The sequence below is a fragment of the Crocuta crocuta genome, unplaced genomic scaffold, assembly GCF_008692635.1.
Source record: "Crocuta crocuta isolate KB4526 unplaced genomic scaffold, BGI_CrCroc_1.0 scaffold41, whole genome shotgun sequence".
In the NCBI taxonomy this organism is placed as follows: Eukaryota; Metazoa; Chordata; class Mammalia; order Carnivora; family Hyaenidae; genus Crocuta; species Crocuta crocuta.
In genome coordinates this window covers 14,582,692-14,605,363 of record NW_027529428.1, presented here as the reverse complement: position 1 = coordinate 14,605,363, position 22,672 = coordinate 14,582,692, and the positions used below count along the sequence as shown (strand labels likewise).

Sequence of the window (22,672 nt, the reverse complement as noted above, 5' to 3'; positions counted from 1 at the left end):
GGTTCAGACGCTGAGAGGCACGGAGGAATAGCAAATGCCCACCATACCATACAGTGAGCAGACACGATATGTATTGTGAGGTTTATGGTATAGATAAAGGAGCTGGAGACACAGACATTTGACTAACTTGCTTTAGGGTTCACAGCTGCTATGTGGTAGAGTTAAATGCAAACTCAGGTCTCCCTCTCTCCCTGCCTCCCTCCCTCTCTTTCTCTCTCTCTCTTCCCCCCACACACACCCAAGAGGCCTGAGTAATGCATTTTTGTTTCCTAAGTCCTGGACTTTGGAGGCGGTTTTCATTTCCTAGGGCTGCTGTACAAGCTAGGCAGCTTAAAGCAACAGGAATTTATTCTCCCATCGTCCTGGAGGCCCAGAAGTTCAAAATCAAGGTGTCACAGAGCCATGTTCCTTCTGAAGGCTCAAGGGATGGGAGGCTTCCTTGCCTCTTCCTAGTTCCTTGTGGTTGCTGGCAATCTTTGGTGATCCTCGATTGTCGGTGCATCATTCCAGTCTCTGTCTCCACTGTCACATGGCCTCATCCCCGTGTGTTTGTGTCTGTGTGTGCAAATCTGCCTCCTCTTGTAATGGTCCCTATCATAATGTTGTTATCTGAACTTAATTATCTATAAAAACCTTATTTCCAGATAAGGTCCCATGAATAGGTTTTGGGAAGACATGAATTCTGGACGACACTGCTCAACGCAGTCTAGAGCTCGGGATTCATGCTAGGTCGTATATCTTAAGAACTCATCCCAGGGATTGATTTTGTGAGGAGCGGTAAACAGAAAGATGTAGAAATGGGCCTCAGCCTTTTTTTTTTTTTTTAAGTTTATTTCTTTTGAGAGAGAGAGAGACAGAACATGCAAGCACAGAAGGGACAGAGAAAAAGGGAGAGAAAGAATCCCAGGCAGGCTCTGCACTGTCAGCACAGAGCCCGAAGTGGGGATTGAACTCACAAACCATGAGATCATGACCTGAGCCAAAACCAAGAGTCAGAAGCTTAACTGAGCTACGCAGGCACTGCAAAAAATGGACTTTGGTATTAACTGATCTCTTTGGTCCCTTCAGCCTTAAGGGAGCCTCTGTGTAGAGTTTCCCAGATGTGAGTGTGAAGGCAGATGGCATATCCATGTCAGGATTCTCCTGAGCTTGAGTAGAATCATCTCCCGGAAGACCACGGGAGAAAGATGCCAGCGTCAGCAGAGGAAAATGCTTTCATTTGGTATGAAAGCAAAGTGCAGCTTTCACAGAGAGACAAGAAGACTGAGCAAACAGTGGTTTCAGACTGTGTTTAAGGCATTTGGGAATGAGGGAGTTGGGGGCTTCCATGCGATAGATGGATTCCTAGCCAAGATGTCTGTGCTCAAAGCCCATCTCTGCATCTTTCAAGATGGTGACATGTGCCCTTACTCTTTTTGAGGTTAATTGTACATGGAGATAAGAAGGCTTACGTGGTAGTTATAAGAATTTAGTGAGCTACCATATGCAGAGTGTCCACATGGTACCCAGATGCTGCAGACAGGCGTAACTGGGGAACCTGAATCAGAAATAATCGGTGCTTCAAGGATGTGACTTACTCAGACTTGTTAGCAAACCGGGTTATGCCACCGTTGCCGTCAGCCCTCAGACCTCAGTGGTTTAAACCACTGAAACCCTGAAACCAGGGCTTTCCATCCCATTTAATCCGTTAGGGGCTGGCTGAGGGCTACGCTTTGCCTCATTCTCACCCCAGGACCCAGGCTGCAGGACCAGCCTCCGTGCGAAACCTGCAGAGAGAGGGAGAGAATGGCAGACCGCACCCCTAGTTCTTAAATCTTCCAACTGAAAGTGACCCATCGTACTTCTGACCACATCACGTGGGCCGGAAGCAAGTTGTGGGTCACTCCTAATTTGAAAGAGCAAGGAAATCCAATTCTACCATGTGCACATAAGGAGTACCAAAAATAGTTGGTAAATGGCACTAATGACCATCACACCAGATGCCACTTTCGCAAAATCATTAAAGAAGGGACAGATTGCTAAGGTGATACTGTCAATGCATCAGCTGTGCGTGAGAGGAGCTAGGGGGAAAAAGGAAGGGTTTGAAGGATTCATATCTCACTACTGTGGCTTTACTAGTTAACTTACGATTAACTTCTGCCTGGTGGATTGCCTACCCACTGGATACAAGACATTTTAGAAAGTTCCTAGGGTTGAATTTCTAAACCTTCATGTTCCCTCGAAGGCAGTACCTCTCAGGCAGTGCCCAGCATTAGATAGAACAGTCTATGCAACAATCATTTCTAAAGCACATGACTTTGTTTTAATACCTCCTTTCCAGTGTAAGAATGTAAGTAGGCAAACAGCATAAAATCAGTGAGAAGCAGTGACATAGGATCAAACGAGCCATGAAAAAAGCAGTTGTAAGTACTGTACTAGAACCTGAACTTTTCTAGCATGGAGCCGAATATTGGGCTCTGTTGAGCTTAGCACTTGGACTCCTCTTCTCACTTAATTTCCTCAATCTGAGCTACTGACTCAGTGGTCGTGTTGAATTTCACTTAACTTCTGTAATTGTCCTCGCCTCAGTTCCCTAAATCACGGATCCCAAGGTAGAGGCTTATGAGCTCAACCTTTATTAGGGAGGACAATCTCAGGAAAGCACGAGTAAGGAGGAGAGTGAGGCCAGGAAGGATGGAGAGAATAAGAGAGCATGTTACTGAGCTTGCCACAGCTTTATTAAAAACGATTGCTTGGTGTCACAGGGTATATTCCGAGAGGCCACATGAAGCCCCTTTATCTCCAAGCCGTTCATCTAAGGAGAGAAAAGGAGAGGGACTAGGCGCACCCCCCAAGCAGACCCTTAGGCAGTAGTGGCTGTAGCAGCAGCAGCAGCAGTGAAACTCAGCTCCAGTGTTCAAAGATGACCACAAGCAATTTCTAGGGCCACCCTGGCCAGATGGCCATGCAACTGTTCCCATTCTGGCATGACGCAAAACCTGAGCGTATCGTAAACACCACCCCAGCCAGAGACCTGGGAGGCAATCGAGACCTTTTCTTTTCCCGTCCAGTCTCCAAATACTTGAGCTTCTATGAACTTAGCGTTTGTGCACCTCTTCTGTTCCCCTCTGTCCCCTTGCTCATGCTTGGGGACACATCGTCCTTTTCCTGGAATTTTGCAAATTTTCCACTTAATTTCCCTACTTGCACTAGAGCTAAAAATATCTTTGGCTTTACGTGGGAGAAAATCCCCACTCAAGTTGGGGGTGGTAGGACTCCAAGGTGTTTTAACCCAATTACACTGAACATCACATCCTAGTTTAACTGTGTCCAAGAGATGAGGCATCTTTTCTGTCTGTTTGTCTTAGAAGGGAAGAGATACTTCCCATAGCCCCCAGCAGACTTGCCTTTGAGTCTCATTAGTAACATTTTATCACACACCCAAGCCTAAAGGCATCACTGGCAAGGAATGGAACCAGCTAGGATGCACATAGGCACCCAGGATCCCTCCCTGAGACTGGGGATGGTTAACTACATGAGGAAGGATAAGAACTCAATAGTACTGAGGTTCTGATAAGAAGGAAGAGGGGACTGATGGTCTGGAATCACCACCTCTCACCCTGTACCCTCCAATCCATGCCCCCAGTGGGATGCTGTTAAAATGCAACTAGAAAATAATTCTCCTGTTGAAACGTTTTATGATCCTTCTTCACTTAAGGGTCGAGTCCAAGCTCTTGGTCTTACATACAAGACCGTCTGTGACTGGGTGTCTGCCAGTTTCTCCAGCTTTGACTCGTGTCATGTTAATGTCTCAGCCATGCCCCTACCTCAACCCCTAGCACACAGATGATGCTCTGAGGAAATCTCCTGCCTCCTAAATGTGACCAGCTCTAGGTGCTCCCACTACTGTGCCAATTCAGAGAGCACAACATGGACTCAACCTTCAATTTCCATTGCCCAGTTTACCTCAGTGAAGTCTTTCCAGACCATTCTTCCTTCATATTCTCACAGTGCCCTTTACATAAGTCTATCATACAATAATGTAACACATTATTGCATTCAAATTATTAATGTCATACAAAAATGCAACACGTAACTGTACTTCTTTCTGACATACCTCTTTCTCGGTCCTGGACAGTCATGTTGCATTTATGTCTGCATTCCCAGCACCTAGCAGTGCTTGGCATGGTGGGTCATGTGAGGCATTTAGATGTCTGATGAATGATTGAGTGTCTAAAGCTTTAGAGCTAGGTGAGCATATGAAGAGGGCTAATCATTGGGAGATATGCTAAGAGTGATCCATATAGTCTTTTTTCTATAACAGTAGAAGAAAATCATGGGAGAACTGGTGAAAGGTGGTTAAAAAATTGGTGATGGATTTATCTACCTTTAGCCAGAAGACTGGGCAAGAGGAAGCATGGGTTCCTAAGCACTAATTATGCATTATTTAAATACAGACGGTTCTTTGGTTGAAACCAAGTTTGACTGCACAGCAGACGTAGAATTCTGTCTTCTGAGAAGCTACCACTGCAGAATTCTTAGACCATAATGAAAGTGCTAATTATCTGAACAAAATTGAAGTCTTAGCTACAGAGGCCATAAAAGGATGTCTTCTGCAGGCCTTGGGATGATTTGGAATTTTTCTTCTCTGACCACAAAAAGCTGTGCAGATCCCACAGTGGAGTCAATCTGTCAGTTAAGAGCTGGGATACTGGAAGAGTCGAGTGAAGTCTATGGAGGTAGGCAGTCCGTGGTAGGTGGTGAAGGGGACACGAGCAGCGCTACAAGAGCATCCGGCCCATGTCACTTTGGGTGGTTTGATGGAGCTGTCTCCAGATGTGATAAAATAATGGCTAGAAGAAGCCCTGGTGGGCTTGGAAGTGGAAGTGGATGTGTGGAGTGGACACAGGATTTATAGAAATTTACAGAAATTATAGTTGGAGTATTGCAGTTCAGATCAGCTACTTATATGCTCAAGCAAAGAAAGAAGGAATTAATAAATAATAATAGCTGGCATCACTCAAGGGGCTGATTGTGTGGTAAGTAGGACCTCAGTCTTGGAAGACAATTATAGAGTTGCTAGGGCAAGAAAAGAAGGCTAAATGGGCCAATATTACTACAGGCCAATATTATTACAGCCTGAAGAGTACAAAGAATAACATAAATAGGGGCTCTCAGGTGGCTCAGTCCATTAAGCATCTGACTCTTGGTTTCGGCTCAGGTTATGACCTCACAGTTTGTGGGTTTGAGCCCCATGTTGGGCTCCATGCTGACAGTGCAGAGCCTTCTTGAGGTTCTCTCTTCTGCATCTCCCCTGCTCATGCGTGCTCGCTCTCTCTCTCTCTGTCTCTCAAAATCAACAAATAAAATTAAAAAAGAAAAAAGAATGTAAATGAAAGGTGAAGGGAGTGGGTAACAGCATAGGGTTGAGTTAGATGCATTTTCTTTTTATTTCATCTCTACCATTTATTAAGTCCATAGCTGTACCTTTATCGGATTCTCAGCCCCTTTACAACATGGAGAAAATAACAGTCCTCTGATTATAGCATTGTCATCACAAGTAAATGAGGTAATGCCAACAAAGTTCTAACAGGCATAACAACATAATAAGCATAAAACAAATGGTACATGTTTACTTTCTTTTTACTCTGTTATTAGAGAGTAATTTTGTTTCACACTTTTGTAAAGACCAAGATACTCCTCATTAATTTTAACCTAGTAAAGTCCAAGTCCATGGCTCTGAACCTCCTTGGAGCTTTTTTAGCCCTGTCCAAACATTTTGTAGGATTTCTTTGCCCAGGAAGACCACCAGAGCACGTAATTAAAATCATCTGTATAAGCAACAAGACGGCCCTATCTTTTTAAACTTTTTCAAATTTACTTTATTTACAAATAAATTCTTAGAATTCTTGGCCACTCTTACATGAAACAATTGTCGATTTTTTCCTATGAGTCCTGACAGGGAGTTTACACCATTTTCTTGTGTTCCCCCATTTAAGCCCCAAATTAGCCACGTCTTCAGTTACTGCCTGTGTGTCCGGGGGCAGCTGATGATGCATTCTCTCTCTAGAGGAACATCGTACACAAGAGTTAACAGGATCATAGTGTAATGATGTTATGGCGATATCAAAAAAAAAGTCATCCTTTGAAGGATGCTTAAGATCACTAGATTGGAGAGGATGTGTTATGCTTGTAGAAGGTGCTTTCTTAGGAGGTAACATTTTCTGGATCATGAATTCGTTCCCTATTTGTGATAGTGAGACACTTCTTTTTTTAGAGAGAGAGAGTCAGTGTGAGTGGAAGACAGGGACACAGGGAGGAAGAGAGTCTCAAGCAGGTTCCACGCTCAGCACAGCGCCTGATGGGGGCCTTGATCCCACAGCCCTGGGATCATGACCTGAGCCAAAATCAAGAGTCAGACACTGAAATGACTGAGCCACCCAGGTGGCCCAGAGACACATTATTACTTATTCAGTTTGTTCAACAGAGATTTAGCGAAAGTCTCCACTATGTGCCGGACCTGTGCTGTTATCTGGGGTTCGGTGGTGAGTGAGGAACAGGTGGAAGTCTCCCCCTTAATCAAGCTTATAGTCCAGGGGAGCAGATACTAATCAGATAATCATTTGTTGAATGGGAAATTATAGCCATGATGAATGTTATAAAGGAAGGGCATACAATAAGAGGCCGTTACTTAGCTTGGGAAGGGAACAAAGATTAGGGATGTCTTCTCTCATGGAGAGCCATTTGGAATCTGAAGGGTGAGTTGGTGTTTCAGCCCAAGGTTCTGCCAGAGAGGGGCTGCACGCTTGACAGGGTGTCGTAGGAGAGCTAGATAACGGGACTGTGTACTAAGATGTGGGCAGAGTTAAGGGACCCAACACAGGACGCTGAAGCAGCCTGGCACTAGCAAGAGAGGAGACCTGTTGGCACATGTGGGCTGCGATGGGTGCTTACCGGAAAGCGGACAGGATGGTCATAACTGTAAAGATGGAAGCCCAGCAAGAATTGTGGCTTTGGGTAGAAGAGACAACCAATCCGTGGAGAGCCCGGAAGGAATTAACCAGGAGAATAACTCATCTGACGTCACTGTCCTTACTCCCTCTGATTTCCTGTTGGCTTTTCTCTTGACTGCTCTCAACTGGAGTCCAGTGGCAAGGAAGCCATTGGTGCAGTCCACATAGGTCAGACTTGTGACAAAATGCAGGTGGAGGAAAGTGGAGCACAGATCTGGAGGAGCAAGTAGAAAAGATCTAGCATAATGGGGACTGACTAGGTTAAAAAAAATTACCATCAACTGATATCATAGAGTGTGCAGTGGGGAGCACCCCAGACAAAGGAAGCAGCATGTACTAAGGCCCTATGGCAGAAGGAACATGGAATCTTCCAAGAAGGCCTGGGTCAGGGCAGAAGTCTGCCTCATATAGTCACAAGAGTGACCCAAGGGACATGTGGGGATCCCAGTCAAGGAGGAAGGACAGAGATCACAAAGAGAAACAGCATAAAGTGTCAGGTCTGTGAGGTGGCTTGGGAACCAAGAAGCAGAAGGTTAAGTTGCGTGAAGCAATTCAGGATAGAAGTGCTGGTTAAGGCAAGGGCATCCTGGGCTTAGCTCTGGCTGCTAGCTTTGCATGCAAGGACACTCCCAGAGTAGAGATGGCTGGGGAATGTCATAAGCCTTTTCCAGAAATATTTCGGGGTGATGTTGGGATTAGAAGACTGCCCATGGAAGAGGGCACTTGTTGGGATGAGCACTGGGTGTTATATGGAAACCAACTTGACAATAAACCATGAAAGAAAAAAAAAAAGACAACTGCCCTAATGGGTCATCGCATTTGGCCATTTAGCCAACAAATATTTATTAATGGGTCTTGTTTTCCTGTTGTGCTGGGTGCTGAGAGATAAATGATGTGATCTTATCTTTGGGGAACTCATAGGCTCGGCAGGGAAGGCAAATATGTAAAGAAATACTTACACTATTGTTGGGGCACCTGGCTGGCTCAGTTGGTAGAGTGTGTGACTCTTGATCTCAGGGCTGTGAGTTCAAGCTCCATGTTGGACATAGAGATTACTTAAAAATAAAATATTAAAAGAAAAGAAGAAATACAGTAAAACCTTGGTGGCCAGCATAGTTCATTCCAGAAGCATGCTTGTAATGCAAAGACCTGGTATATCAAAACAAATTTCCCCAAAAGGTGTAATGAAAACTCAGATGATTTGTTCTACAACCCAAAATTATTCATATAAAAATGATTACAATACTGTAATATAATACAAAATAATAAACTACAAAATATAAAGAAAAATAAGCAAATTAACCTGAACTTATCTTCGAGAACCTTCGTGGCTGGTGTGAGGGAGACAAGAGAGAGGAGGGTTATTGAATAGAATGACTTTCACTAACAGATGTTGACTACAGTACAGTATTTAAAGCTCGTGTCATAGACTGTATTTAATGTAACTGGCAATAAGGCAGCAGAGGAAAGGGTCTATATCTGCAAGCAGCCTGACCTGGAATGAAGCAAAGCATTCCTAAGCTCCCTCTTGTTTAAAAAAAGCAATGGACTACCCATAGGTGCTTTGAAGTGACAAAAAAAAAAAAAAATACACTAGTGCCAGTTGTGGGCACCTTCCAAAGTTCTGAAAAATTACTGGTTTCTGCCAAACATTGCAGCCTGAGACCAAGCATCTGAGTATGAGAGATGATCACCCACAATCCCACAGTGAGAGAGAGAGAGAGAGAGAGAGAGAAGAACCATCAGCTCCGTTGTGATCATGTGGCATTCGACCATCACGTACTACTCGTATTGCAAGACATCGCTCGTTTATCAAGTTAAAATTTATTAGAAATGTTTGCTCGTCTTAAGGAACACTCGCAGAACAAGTAACTCGAAGTCCAAGGTTTTATTCTACTTGTGGTGCCCTGACTAAGCTCTCTTGGAGAACTATGTACCAGGCAGCCTAGACGGGACATCAGAGAACGTGTCCCAGAGATATGATATCTGGGCTTGGTCTTCCCTTCCCCACAGAGAAAAATAAGAAGGATTTCACCCAGCACAAAAGTATTGGTCGCTGTGTGCCAACCACTAAAGCAAACAGTCCCCAAATCTCAGTGGTTTCACATAAGAAAAGTTCTTTCTTTCTCATGCCATGTCCAGTGTGTTCTGTGTGGCTCTTCCCAGAATGGCGACCCAGGGAGTCAGGCTCTTTGCAGCTCCAGCAGGTGGCTTCCAGCGTGGCTGCGTAAGGAGCAGAGAGTGTGGGGAAGGCAGGCCACACCTTCAGCCACCTCCCACGGAAGGGACACTCATTGTTTTCCCTCCACTCCATTGGGCCAAAGTGGTCCATGTGCATCTGGAGATGCAGGTGAGTGGGGAACGTCATCCCGGCTCTGGGAGACCATGAGTCTCTGGAAGGATGTCAGGTGCTTCTGCCACAGGGGATCACACGTGAGGGAGCCTAGAACCAGTCAAAGGCACGCAGATGCCGAGCCTACGGGGCATGGGGAGGGGAAGGCAGAAGGGAATTACAGAGAAAGAGACCGGCAAAGTCAGTCACTGCTGGATTGCTGAGGCCCAAGGACAGCACATCAAGGAGACAGGGCCTTTCCTCCTAGCTGTGTGGGGCCACTGGCAGTGTCTGCTCGAGGTGTGAAATGACCAGATTTTCATCTTTTCACAGTGCACCCTTTTTCTTCATCTCTTACTACACAGAAAGAAGGCCACGATGGTGCAGAGGGTTGCACCACTCCAACCCAACTCTGCTGCTCACTGGCTATGTTACCTTGGGCTGGAAGCAGTCTCTCCAAGCCTCGGTTTCCTTGCCAGTAAAATGATGAACTCCCCGGGGCGCCTGGGTGGCTTAGTCGGTTAAGCGTCCGACTTTCGCTTGGGTCATGATCTCGCGGTTCGTGGGTTCAAGCCCCGCGTCGGGCTCTGTGCTGACTGCCAGCTCAGAGCCTGGAGCCTGCTTCAGTCTGTGACTCCCTCTCTCTCTGACCCTCCCCTGCTCATGCTGTCTCTCTCTCTCTCTCTCTCCTAAAAATAAATAAAACATTAAAAAAAAAAATGATGAACTCCCCTTCCTGGGGAGGTGTGACAATCAGAGAGTCTCAGGAGAACATCCTTGGGAAACTGTAAATGGCGTCAGAGATACAAGGGGAATTTATTGCCTCTGTCTGAAGTGGGGGGATATTTTTTCCCTAGGGCAGGAAAGTAAAGCTCAATGTCTGCCAAGGCCCTCACACATCCCCAGGTCTGTGATGGCCTACCAGAGCTAGAATAAAAAATGGGATCAATATAATCTTCTGTAGGGACAAGGAGATAGGATGGGAGGTAGCTTCAAGGCGTCCTGAGGTGCCGTGTGGGAAAGTGTATGACAGACTCACCTGTGTTAGTGTCCTCTCTCCTCTCAGATTTGGAAACCCCAGCTGGAAAGGGTAGTGTATTTCCATTACAGCCTGAATATTTGCTCTGATCTTCGGCTTTTCACCAGAGGATGTATTCTCAGCCCTCCAGAGCTTTGTTTCCAACGTTGCATGGCTTACATAGATGAGATACAATGTTCCTTCCTCTCCCTACCCTCTCCTATCAGCCCCAGACTGAAAATTCCCTTATTTTTACCTATATACACGAGTGGAAAGCAGATGGCATTATCTGGATAATGCTAAGAAAAGATCAGATTCTTTTCCAAGGCCTATGCACTGTGTTGAAATAACCAAATGATTAAGGTTATCTTGGCCTGAAAATAGGTATAGAAATAAGGTATTTGGGAAATTGCCTTCGTTTGTCATTTTTCATCTCTTCTCTAGAGATGGTCTGGGTCTGCGAAAGCTTACCAAGTGGACTAATTCCAGCAAAGCCTGAACTGCATGCATCAGGCTCCCTCCCATCTGTGACCTTTTCCCCTTTCTCTCCATTACCTTTCTCCTCTCTCTCCTCGTGGCAAACATTTCTTTGGTTTTTAATCTGCACAGTCAAGAGAGCTGAAAAATGCTGTTCGAAGATGTGCTTCACAGCTCCCTAATAAAAGAGACACAGAACACCATTCACACGTTTCTGGGCACCTGTCACCAGAGCAAACAGGTGCAATTGTCATTGGGTCTTACTTTTGCATCCATAGCTTGGACTGGGCATGGAATCTGAAGTTTTATTTTATTTATTTTTTAATGTTTTATTTATTTCTGAGGGAGAGAGAGAGACAGCGTGAGCAGGGGAGGGTCAGAGAGAGAGATACAGAATCTGAAACAGGCTCCAGGCTCTGAGCTGTCAGCACAGAGCCCAACGCGGGGCTCAAACCCATGAACTGTGAGATCATGACCTGAGCCGAAGTTGGACACTTAACTGACTGAGCCACCCAGGTGCCCCTGAAGTTTTATATTTTTATTGAATAAGGCTCCAGAAAGGGTCTTCTGGATCTGGTGTATCTTTTTTTTTATGGGGGAGGAGGGGGGTGCTGTGGATTGTACTCCCCACTTTAATAGCCTGCACTCTCTAAACAGTGCCCACAGGTGTTTTTGCAAAGCAGCAGGGCCATGTGAAGGTGATGCCTTTCCTAGGGAGGAAGAGGGGAAGGGAATGTTGGTATTTTCTAAAAGTATAGACAGCCTGACAGCAAATTCCAGAGACTGGGTGACATTTTAAATTGGTAATGCTCCTAATTACCCAAGCCCTAGGAAACCATATGGAATACAGCCACAGTTCTCAAATTAATAGACGTGAGCACTGCGAAGCCGTCACTGGCAACACGCTCTCTTAGAGTAATGGCACGGTATCTGTGTCAGCACAGCGTGACACTACGATTCAGATGCACACAGACACGTGCACACATGCCCCCTCTTGATATTTCCTGTTTTTTTGGAAAAATTTTGCTGCTCTCAAAGTTAAAAAAAAAATCTTTTTTAAATGTCCTACAAGAAGTAATACTTTGTTTCCTTGTCAAACATTGCCTATTGGTGTTGCTGGGTGAAGATGTCAGACTTCTAAAGATGGATTTCAGGGGCGCCTGGGTGGCTTAGTCGGTTAAGCGTCCGACTTTCGCTTAGGTCATGATCTCGCGGTTCGTGGGTTCGAGCCCCACGTCGGGCTCTGTGCTGACTGCCAGCTCAGAGCCTGGAGCCTGTTTCAGTCTGTGACTCCCTCTCTCTCTGACCCTCCGTGTTCACACTGTCTCTCTCTCTCTCTCTCCTAGAAATAAATAAAAACATTAAAAAATTTAAAAAAAAAAAAAAGTAAAGATGGATTTCAGTAAGCGGGGATGCTTTCACGAACGTGCACGTGGAAGGCAGAAACGCCCAGATGTGTGTCTTAACTCCCCAGTCTGCTGCTTGGTGACCTTGGGCTGGCTGGTCCATGTCCGAATCTCAATGTGGTCTTCTCCAAAGTAGGCCTACTAATGCTATTTACTCAAATGTTTCTTATATGGATTTAGAGCCAATCAAAACGTCTGGCTCAAAGTCAGTGCTGAAAGATGCCAAGAGTCAGAGTCACTGATGTGGCAGGAACACAGTCACCTGAAATCTCAGTGATCAGATGGAAATTTGGGCCTTGGCCTCAGTCATGGTTGGGGACGGTGCCCAGTACCTCTTCCTTCTCAGCAGGTCGGTCCAAGAATTGGGCCCCTTTGCTAGTAAAGGGGACTTTCTTGGGAAGTCCAAGGTCTGAACACAGAGAATAGACGAAGTTTCTGAGACTCCCATCTCCCCCTGTCTTAATACCCTCCTACCTCCATTCGTAAACCTCCCAACCTTGGTGGAGGGGCCCACAAGAAAGCAAGCACATACTTCACTTTTGGATTTTTGAAGACTTTATCTTCAGTTCTTTCTGAATACATACGCATATGACTATATAATACATTTATATATAAAAATTTTACATATGTAAAATAAAACACAAAATGTATAAAAACATAAAATTATCGGTGACAGTTTTCATGTTGTTCGTGCTAACAGATTTGATGGGCGAGCTCATTCGTGACACTTTACTTTCTTGGCCCTAGACATCCTAAAAGTGATTCATGTGACAGAGACACCATAATAATAATAGCAGTGATTTGAAAAACACCAGTTACCTGCCATGTGCTATGTAGACACTTCCTGTTACTTAATCCCTACAATTAAGTAAAAAAGTGGGTATTATTACATTAAACATCTGAGAAAAAGGAGTCTCACAGAAGTCCCTAACTTGACCAAGGTAAGACCACTTGTAAATAGCAAAGCTGGGGTTCAAGTCTCATGGTCACGCTCAAAGCTGGTGTGGAGCCAACATCCCTGTGCATGTTCTCAACCCTTCACTGTCTTGCTTTTTCTTCCAGGTTGTTCTAGACGTTGGTTGTGGATCAGGAATACTGTCCTTTTTTGCCGTGCAGGCTGGCGCTAGGAGAGTGTACGCTGTCGAAGCCAGTTCAGTTGCACAATATGCTGAGGTAAGTGGTTGTATTTTTACAGGATCTCCTAACTGAGTCTTTATGAAACTTCAGGGGACTGAGTGATGGACTCTCCCAGGGGGTCATTTAGGAGCTATTTTTGGTTTGTTTTACTAGTCTAATTATTTTTTCCTGTTGGAATTTTACTGCTAAGAGAAGCTAGACTTCACTGTAGTAATTGATAGGAAAACAGGTTTTTGAAAAATGTCATGATCCTGGGGCGCCTGGGTAGCTCAGTCGGTTGAGCATCCAGCTTCGGCTCAGGTCGTAATCTCGCGGTTGACGAGTTCAAGCCCTGCGTCGGGCTCTGTGCTGACAGCTCAGAACCTGGAGCCTGCTTGAGATTCTGTGTCTCCCTCACTCTCTGACCCTCCCCTGCTCATACTCTGTCTCTCTCTTTTTCAAAAATACATAAACATTAAAAAAAAATTCATGATACTGAAAATAGAACAAAACTTTCTTCTTCCCCATCCACTGGGGGACAGGTGGACCAGGGGAGGGATGAATGCTTTTTTTATCTTTAATGACCTACCAAGGTAAGGAGTCAGATTTCCTGGAGCTGGATTTATCTTATTCTTAAGTGCTGTACTGACAAGCTGTACCACTCACCTTAATTTTTTTAAGGTTTTTTTTTAAACATTCTAGATCCCAAATTTTTTTTAATGTTTATTTATTTTGGGGAGAGAGACAGACAGACAAACAGGTATGAGTAGGGGAGGGGCAGAAAGAGAGGAGAGAGAATCCCAAGCAGACTCATAAATGTCAGCACAGAGCCCAACACGGGGCTCGAACCCACAAACTACAAGATCATGACTCCAGCCAAAGTCAGACACTTAACTGACTGAGCTACCCAGGTAGCCCTGTACCAGTCACTTTAAATTTTAGTTTACGTTTCAGGGGCTGTTGCTACGTGGTTGTATTCGGAGCATAGACACATGTCTGTGTTTTAAGGAGCTTTTTCAGATTTTAGGCGTAGATTGGAGGATAGAGAGATGCTTCCTTTTAACTGTGGTTGTCTGTTATCATTATTAAATGTGTGCAAATACTAGAGAATAAGTCAAAGGCAAAAGTCAGTTTATAATGGCTTTAGGTAATACTTGATTGGATATCATAATAACCCGACCAAGCTGCAGAGATTGGATATGTGTGTGCGCGCGTGTGAACAGGCTAGTGTGCTTGTCATTCCCACCTGGAGGAGGCTTGAATTTTAATGAGGAGTGGGATAACAGAGAAGGAAGCTCCGTCGTTCCTCCTCAGGAACATCATGAAATGTTCCCCCGGCCGGGGCCAACTGGTCACTCAGAGCGGCAGTCGGTTTCGGATCTAGTGAACAAAGAATCACAGAGAGACAAACCAGTATGGCGTGTTCGGAGGGAAAGACTGCAAGGGCCTCATGGCTGGCCTGTTATTTTACTCTGTTTTCCCTTCCAACGAGTCTTGGATAAACTATTTTTGGTCTTTGGCTTTTTCACCAATTCATAAAAGTTGTTTTTATTGAATATTGGATGTACACCAAGGAATATTTGTAAACTGGGTAAGTATAAAGGATAATGATACAATGAACATGTGCCGTCTACTTCTTTTAAGAACTAGGCCATTAGCGTTTCTATTCAAGGTCCATATGTCTCCTCTTGATTGCTTCTCCTTTCCTCTCTAAACAGAGGTAACCACAGTCTTGAATTTTTGTTTCTCATTCCCTTGTTCTATATAGTTTTACCTTATATGTTTCTATCCCTAAAAACGAATGCTTGGGGCACCTGGGTGGTTCAGTCAGTTAAGCATCTGACTTTGGCTCAGGTCATGATCTCGAGGTTTGTGAGTTCAAGCCTCACGTCGGACTCTGTGCTGACAGCTCAGACCCTGGAACCTGCTTCAGACTCTGTGTCTCCCCCTCTCTCTGCCCCTCCCATGCTCATGCTCTGTCTCTCTCTGTCTCTCAATAATAAATAAACGTTAAAAAAAAAACCTTCATGAACTTATCATAAATTGAATCCTAGTGTATATATTCTTCTGTAATTTGTTTTTTTCATCCAATATCATGTTCCTGATGATCATTTTGTGGATGTAGAACTTGTTTCTTTATCTTCAGTGCTGGATGTGCTCTGTTGTATGAGATGTCTCAAGTGGCTAGTTTCCTGTTCTGTTGGCCAACTTTGGATGGCCACCAGTATACAAGTGTGGTTAGGAATATTCTGGAACAACACCACCCCCACTGCATTTTTGATGGAGCTTCTTGGTATATTCCCTGTAGTAGAATCATTGGGTCGTAGGACATGCATACCTTCAACTCTGCTCCGTAAGGACCAGTTGTTTTCCACAGTGGCTCTCCCAGCTTTCACTGCCCCCCACAGTAAACAAGAAGGCCACTGTTCAACTTTGTCAGCACTTGCTACTGTCAGGCTTTGGAATGTTTGCCCATCTGGTATTTATGACATGGTATTTGCATTTTAATTTGCAATTTCCACTTCCTAATGACTTTGAGCATCTTGGCAGAGCATTTTGGCCATTTGTGCTTTCTCTTCTATGCAATACCTGTTCCAGGTTTTTGGGGGGTTTTTTTTGACAATTTTTATTTTGAATTATTTTTCTAATTCTCATTGATTTGTAGGCATGGGTACTCTGGGTATTAATCCTCTTCCATTATATGTATGAAAAATATCTTTTTCTGGTTGGTACCTCACCTTTTTCTTTATCTTTTTTTTAAATGTTTTATTTATTTCTAGGAGAGAGAGAAAGCGTGAGCAGGGGAGGGTCAGAGAGAGAGGGAGTCACAGACTGAAACAGGCTCCAGGCTCTGAGCTGGCAGTCAGCACAGAGCCCGACGCAGGGCTCGAACCCACGAACTGTGAGATCATGACCCAAGCGCCCCTCACCTTTTTCTTTATGATCCTACTAAACTTTATGGAATTCTAAATAAAGGAGAAGAGAATAGAAGCTTATGAAGAGAGAATCTATAAAGATGCCTCTGCTTAGATTTTCATACATCTTAAAGTGAATTCCTAAGGATAAGGAAATGAGCATAGAACTTTATCTCAGGTGCTGCTCAATCATTTAATCACATAGTCATTCAGTGATGTCCCACAGTTGTGTTTTTTGGGAATATAGGAGTAGCAGTACTGATTAAGATCAGTCTTCAGAGAGATACTATTTTTTTAAATATTTATTTATTTGGGGGAGAGCACAAGCGGGGGAGGGGCAGAGACAGAGGGACAGAGGATCCTAAGCAGACTCTGACAGCAGAGAGCCTGATGGGGGCTCAAACTCACGAATCACAAGATCGTGACCTGAGCCGATATACTGACTAAGCCACCCAGCCGTCCCCAGAGAGGTTCTTTTCTGATATGAGAATGATCCAAGTGTTTCTCATTTCAGACACCACCCCTCAAAAAAAGTAGCATAAATAATTTAGTGATTTTCTTTTTCTCATACAGTTTGTTTCCATGTATATTTACATATATTTTTAAGTTTTTTTTTTATTATTTTTGAGAGAGAGTGTGCATGATCAGGGGAGGGGGAGAAAGAGAGGGAGAGAAAGAATCCCAAATAGATTCCACAGTGTCAGTCTGGAACCTGAAGCAGGGCTTGAACTCTTAAACCGCAAGACCATGACCTGAGCTGAGATCAAGAGTCTAACACTTAATGGTGCCCCTGACATATATTTTAATGATTTGAGACATATTAGTGATTTTTAAAATCTTGAAAACCTAATACTGTTGACTGTAGTATTAGAAGAGAAGAATTTATCTAGAGTTACACTTGCATTCCCTATCCATAATCCCATCTCCAATCCCAGCATAAACTCTGAGTAGGCACTAGCACACCATAGGAGGGGCCATTCTAGAATCATCTCTGTGATTGGTTTCTCCAAGAGAATCCTCATCCTGATAACACATATCCCCAGAACTGTTGCCTTCTCACAGAGTGCCACCTCCCAAGCACTGTCAGCCAGAATGTACAATTAAAAGGATATCTAGCAAGACGTAATCCACAGGAAAAGAAAAGAGAAAGAATCAAAACTTTTTAAACGATTTAAAACTTTTGGCACTGTTTAACACTTGGAACAACTTCAAACTTGCGGGTAAGTTGTAAAAATAAAAATAGTTCAAATGCTGCCCAAATTCTTTGTACCTACATTCAACAATTGTTCACATTTTCTTCCACTTGCTCTATCATGTAGTCTGGTTTCTGAATCGTCCCTCCCACAAGTATGTATACACATGTATGTAAATGTTTCCATCTATGTAGATAGAGATAAAGGTGGACACACACACATACACACACACGCTTTTTACTGTGGGTCAGTGCTACGTATTACGGCCCTTCATCGTCAAACATTTCAGTGTGTATTTCCTAAAACTGAGGCTACTCTCTCAAATAACCAAAGAAGAACTTAATTTAAGGATGAAAAAACAGCTGTACCATGACTTGTCCATTGAGTTTTTCGATGTCACTGATCCAAAGGTTTTGGCGAAGCCCCGGCATGAGCAGAGAGACAGGCACCTCGGTGTCGGGGCAAGAAGAGCCTATACCGAACTGCCTTTTTGCTTGCCTATTCTTTCCAAAGAGACTTGACTTTTAAAGCTTGAATTCCCAAAACCATAGTTTTATTTTATCTTTGGTTTTTGCTTCTGTAGACGATTTTTGTGTTTCTATAATCTTTGTTTTCTGTGTATAGTTAGGGCAGGTTGGGGGCGGGGGTAGCTTTTCAGATGCTGGCGAGGCTATACAGAGTCCTTGAACTCCTTGCCGGCAGGTCTGTTTGGCCCTGAAGACGTACCCTCCGTGTAGCCCCAAGGACAGGCTAGTTCTAATGCATTCAGGGCCTAAAGTGATTAGGACCTTCTCAAAGGATGAATTAATGCCAGCCTGGTCCTTCGTGATGAAGTTTATAACCTCCCCCGTGACGGTCATGAGATGCTTCCGTGGGCCAGGCCTTTTCACCCTTGTGGAGGGCAACCTGTCCCCGCTCTTGATTTCTGCTTCTTACACCGACACTCATCTGTACAATTCGTGGGTGGCAAAATTCAAGTGTGAACAGCACATAGAAGATTTTCACTGCAAGCAAAGGCTTTTAGAGCGGCTCAGTGCACAGTGCATGGGGCTCCTTTCGACCTTTTCATTATTTGGTAATTGAACCAGCAGACATTTAATTCTTTCCTCTGGAGTCTTCATTAAATTGCTCAGAAAAGATAAAATTGCAGCAAGAAAGAAAAATGAACAAATTTAACTACATCGCCTGTGCCTGGATTCTTCTTCTCACACCAGGCTTCTGGGCTTTAAGTAAACAGAATATTTTCAAATTGCATTGAATTCAATTTCAGTTGCTCTCAGTAGCTCACACGGATTCCGTCCAGGCTGACCCTCAGACGTCAGGAGGATGGGAATGACCCCTTATCTGGAGGGCACATACACAGAGTTGTTTTTTGTGGGCTAGTCATGAACTTGTCCAGGTGCGGCCCTGTGCTGTCACCTTGGGCCCCATCTGACATTTCTGGGTCAGTAATAAGTGATCATTCTTGTCCAAGAAACAGAGCAGGACTAAAGGTCTCTCATGGGTTCCCAACCTGCCTACCTCAAATTGGCAGCTTTGTCTTTCTCTCTTTTTGCTTTCTTATGTAGGAAACGTAGAGCTGAAGCTCCAGGATCATTTAGACCAGAGGTCAAAGAAAAGGGAATTAATCAAATGTGTACACATCCACAGTCAAGAAGGGGGGTATTCCTTACTTTAAATTGTACACAAACACATATCATGTCTCTTCATCTAATTCCTTGGAGGGCCAGGGGAATCCAAGACCAGAAGGGTAGGCAATCATCAATAAATAACTGTGTTAAAACCAATTTAAACTGACAACAGAGCTCTCTGGCACCAAGACTTAACAACATCCATAATCATTATTGGGCCACTTAATAATTAGACTTTACCGGTACGTAGTTCCTCTGTCTGCCTCATTAGGATGACTTTGAAGGAGTCAGACCACGGATTTCTAGATGATGGAGAAGTAGGAGTAAAGACAGGTGGAAATCGAACCACTGAGATGCTTACTTTCTCGATCTGCCTGATTCACAATCTAGGGCTGTCCTGTTCCTAATGGAAGCCACTAGACACATGTGGCTTTCTATTTAAATAGAAGTTAATTTTTAAGAATAAAATACCTTAGTCACACTAGCTGCATTTCAAGTGCTCCGCGGTCTGAAGTGGCCGAAGGCTATTGTGTTGGATAGGGCAGACAGGGAATGTGTTCATCACTGCAGAAAGTTCTGGTGGGAAGCACCGATGGAGAGGACACAGGTGAGCAGACTTCACTTTGTTGGCATAGGATGGCCAGGCTGGTGGCTGTGTTTGCTGCAGGGCATTGGGAGCCTTAACCAGATTGGACTGGCTTGATGTTAGGTGAGGCGCCCTCCCCAGTCTCTCGTGCTGTGGGCATTGTTTATTTTTCTCGTATTTATGTGTGAGATCTGTCACAGAACGGGTTCCCTAGGAAACCGACTCTGATGCAGAGATTTGCCTGGAGGAAGTGTATTGCAGAGGAACCTGACGTGTGGAGAAATGAAGGAGGCGGGCTGATACTGCACAACAGAGTTGTTGAGCTGCAATACGGTCGGAATAAAGTGCACATCCAGTTGCATAGGAGTTCCTAAGCTCCACCTACCCATCGGAGTTGAATCACCTTGAGGCAAGGGCTTTTCATTCTACACCTTTTTTATGTGCACTCCCTTGGGAAGGGCTGTGGCTTTGGGGAAGGCGGCTGTGTGGGTGGAGGGAATTTGGTAAGACAAGACCCAGCTGAGAGCCATCATTGCCACTGTTACAGCAGCTGGGCGAATGAGTCCCATGGTCCTGAAGCAAAGATCTGTAACATATGCCATAGCAGATAGTAGAAGATCAAGATCCCAGATCTTAACTTTGGGCTATAGACAGGAAGCTGGTGGAAGACGGAGATAAAGATGTAATAGTAAATCCAGGAGGTGACAGAGCACATGCGATGATACTAAAAGTGAAGACAAGACCACAGGGCAGTTTGTCACCTGTGCTTTAGGTGTGAGCAAAGACTATCTAGAAACAGACTACACCACCTGACGCGATGTGCCTTCTTTTCGAAGCCCCGTGAAGACACAGCATGCATATAGGACACGATCTCTCCTCTCAAGTGGTTTACAATCCAGCTGGATTTCAAACAACTGAAATTCTTGACACAAGACAGTGAGAACATGTGAACGGCAGGGATGAGAAGCTTCTGGGCCAAGAACAATTCCCATCGCCTGGGCAGGTCAGGAAGACTGCTGAAGAAGAGGTGGGGTTCGAATTTGAATCCTAAGGCATGAAAGACCTGAAATGCCATCATTTTGTGCTTCACCTCTTACTGGCAACAAGGAGATTTTTGGAAGCCCTTCGGTTCTTACACGATTCCTCGTCTTATATGTGTTGAGAATCTCTTCACAAAATACTTTGAAGGCCAATTCTTGAAAGGCACTTCTAATTTTTAATCCTGAACCCTTGAAAGAGCATATACTTTGAAGTTTACTGAGTTTATCCTGATTTCAACTCTTTGAGCTAGCTTTTTTTCTCCAGTATTTTTAGTGTCTCCTACGGCTTACTTCTACTTCCTTCTCATTCTCCACAGACACCAAATGCCTGAGTCATGAAGTTCCATCCAGCCCATCAACACTTTTTATTTTTGCACTGACAATGAAATTAAAAGGTGGCAGCAAGGAATCTGTTAAGGAAACGATAATAAGCATTTTGCATAGCTGAACTTTTAGGATGCATGTCTACATCCATAAACATGTAGTTCTTCTAGAAGAATCTGTGAGAGACTTGGGGCAGATAATATCACCCCCATATTATAGATAATGAAGAACCTTGGACGTGGTAGGTCTTGAAGATGGGACACAGCTTATGAACGTCCAGGGGCTCATGGCTCCCTTGGAGATGAAGAGGTTAATGTGTTGACTAGAAGCTGGACCACCTACCCTTTAGAGAGTTCTTCCAAGATCCAGAAGAAAAACCATCTTTTTCTCATCAAGGAAGTGATTGTGAAGCATTTGAACGGGCAGACGGGCGCCTGGGGGGCTCAGTCAGTTAGGCATCCAACTTCAGCTCAGGTCATGAGCTCACAGTTTGTGAGTTCAAGTCCCATGTCAGGCTCTGTGCTGATGGCTCAGAGCCTGAAGCCTGCTTCGCATTCTGTGTCTGCCTCTCCCTCACTCACACTGTCTCTCTCTCCCTCTCTCTAAAATAAATAAACATAAAAAAATTTTTTTAATCATTAAAAAATAAAATAAATGGGCAGACAGGTCTGCCATGTAAGACATGTAAGAGGGAAACCGTCTTCCATTGGCCATAGCAGCTAGTAACACACTTAGCAGAGGAGCAACCTAAAGAAATCCGGTGGAATGCCGCCTCATTTGCCCCAAAACCCTACCCAGGAAATGAGAACCCTTCTTATAGCTGGATTTGTGACAGACAAAGCAAGGTCAATGTGGGAGAAAGTATCCTTGCCTCTTCATTGCACTCAGTACTCAGTTCCTTATAACGTAGGCTCTAAACGCCTTTGCCAGGATTAAGATGATTCTAGAATCAGACAGGGTAGGATTGTAGCCTTGATCCACAGCCTAATGGCCGTGTGACCCTGACAAGTATTAGTTTCTTACTGCTGCTATAACAAATAGCACAAACTTAGTGGCTTAAAACAATACAAATGCATTGCCTTATAGTTCTGAACGTCAGATAAAATCAAGGTGTCACAGAACTGTGTCCTTTATGGAGGCTCTAGGACACAGATTGCTGGGTCCCACCCGCACAGTTTCTGATTCGGTATGGACCCAGATGTGGACCAAGCGGTCGCATTTCTTAGAAGTTCTGCTGTTGCTGATGCTTGGTCAGGGGACCGCACTTTGAGAATTACTGGGGTTACATAACATCAGAGATGAAACGGCCCCCCAAAAGGATTTCCCACAATGCCTGAGTTGGACAAGTAAGGGAGCTGGGTGGAACAGCTGGAGAGGCCCCCCTGCCCCAAGCTCCCTACAGTGGTGGCAACACCCTCTTCTTTTCATGATGGAGAGATTTTATCACGTCCCGTTTAGTAAACAGCCGGATAGGCTAGAAGCCAGAATGCATTGTGCACATCACTGAGACTTGGTTAAAAGCAACAGGATTGACTTTTCCATGTTTTTTTTTCAACTTTTAAAAACTTTGCTTTTATTTTTAACATCAGTTGGCTTTCTTTCCCAGTTGTATTGAGAAATAATTAGCAGATGTCACTGTATG

The 22,672-nt window shown here is 44.3% G+C and overlaps 1 protein-coding gene across 1 annotated transcript in view; it reads left to right on the top strand.

The window, feature by feature from the left end:
* Positions 1-22,672, top strand: part of LOC144227614 (histone-arginine methyltransferase CARM1-like) — a 157,574-nt gene that overhangs the window by 72,827 nt on the left and 62,075 nt on the right. The window contains exon 5 of the mRNA XM_077759303.1: positions 13,288-13,398. Within this exon, the coding sequence (XP_077615429.1) occupies positions 13,288-13,398 (111 nt within the window). The remainder of the gene's footprint in view (positions 1-13,287; positions 13,399-22,672) is intronic.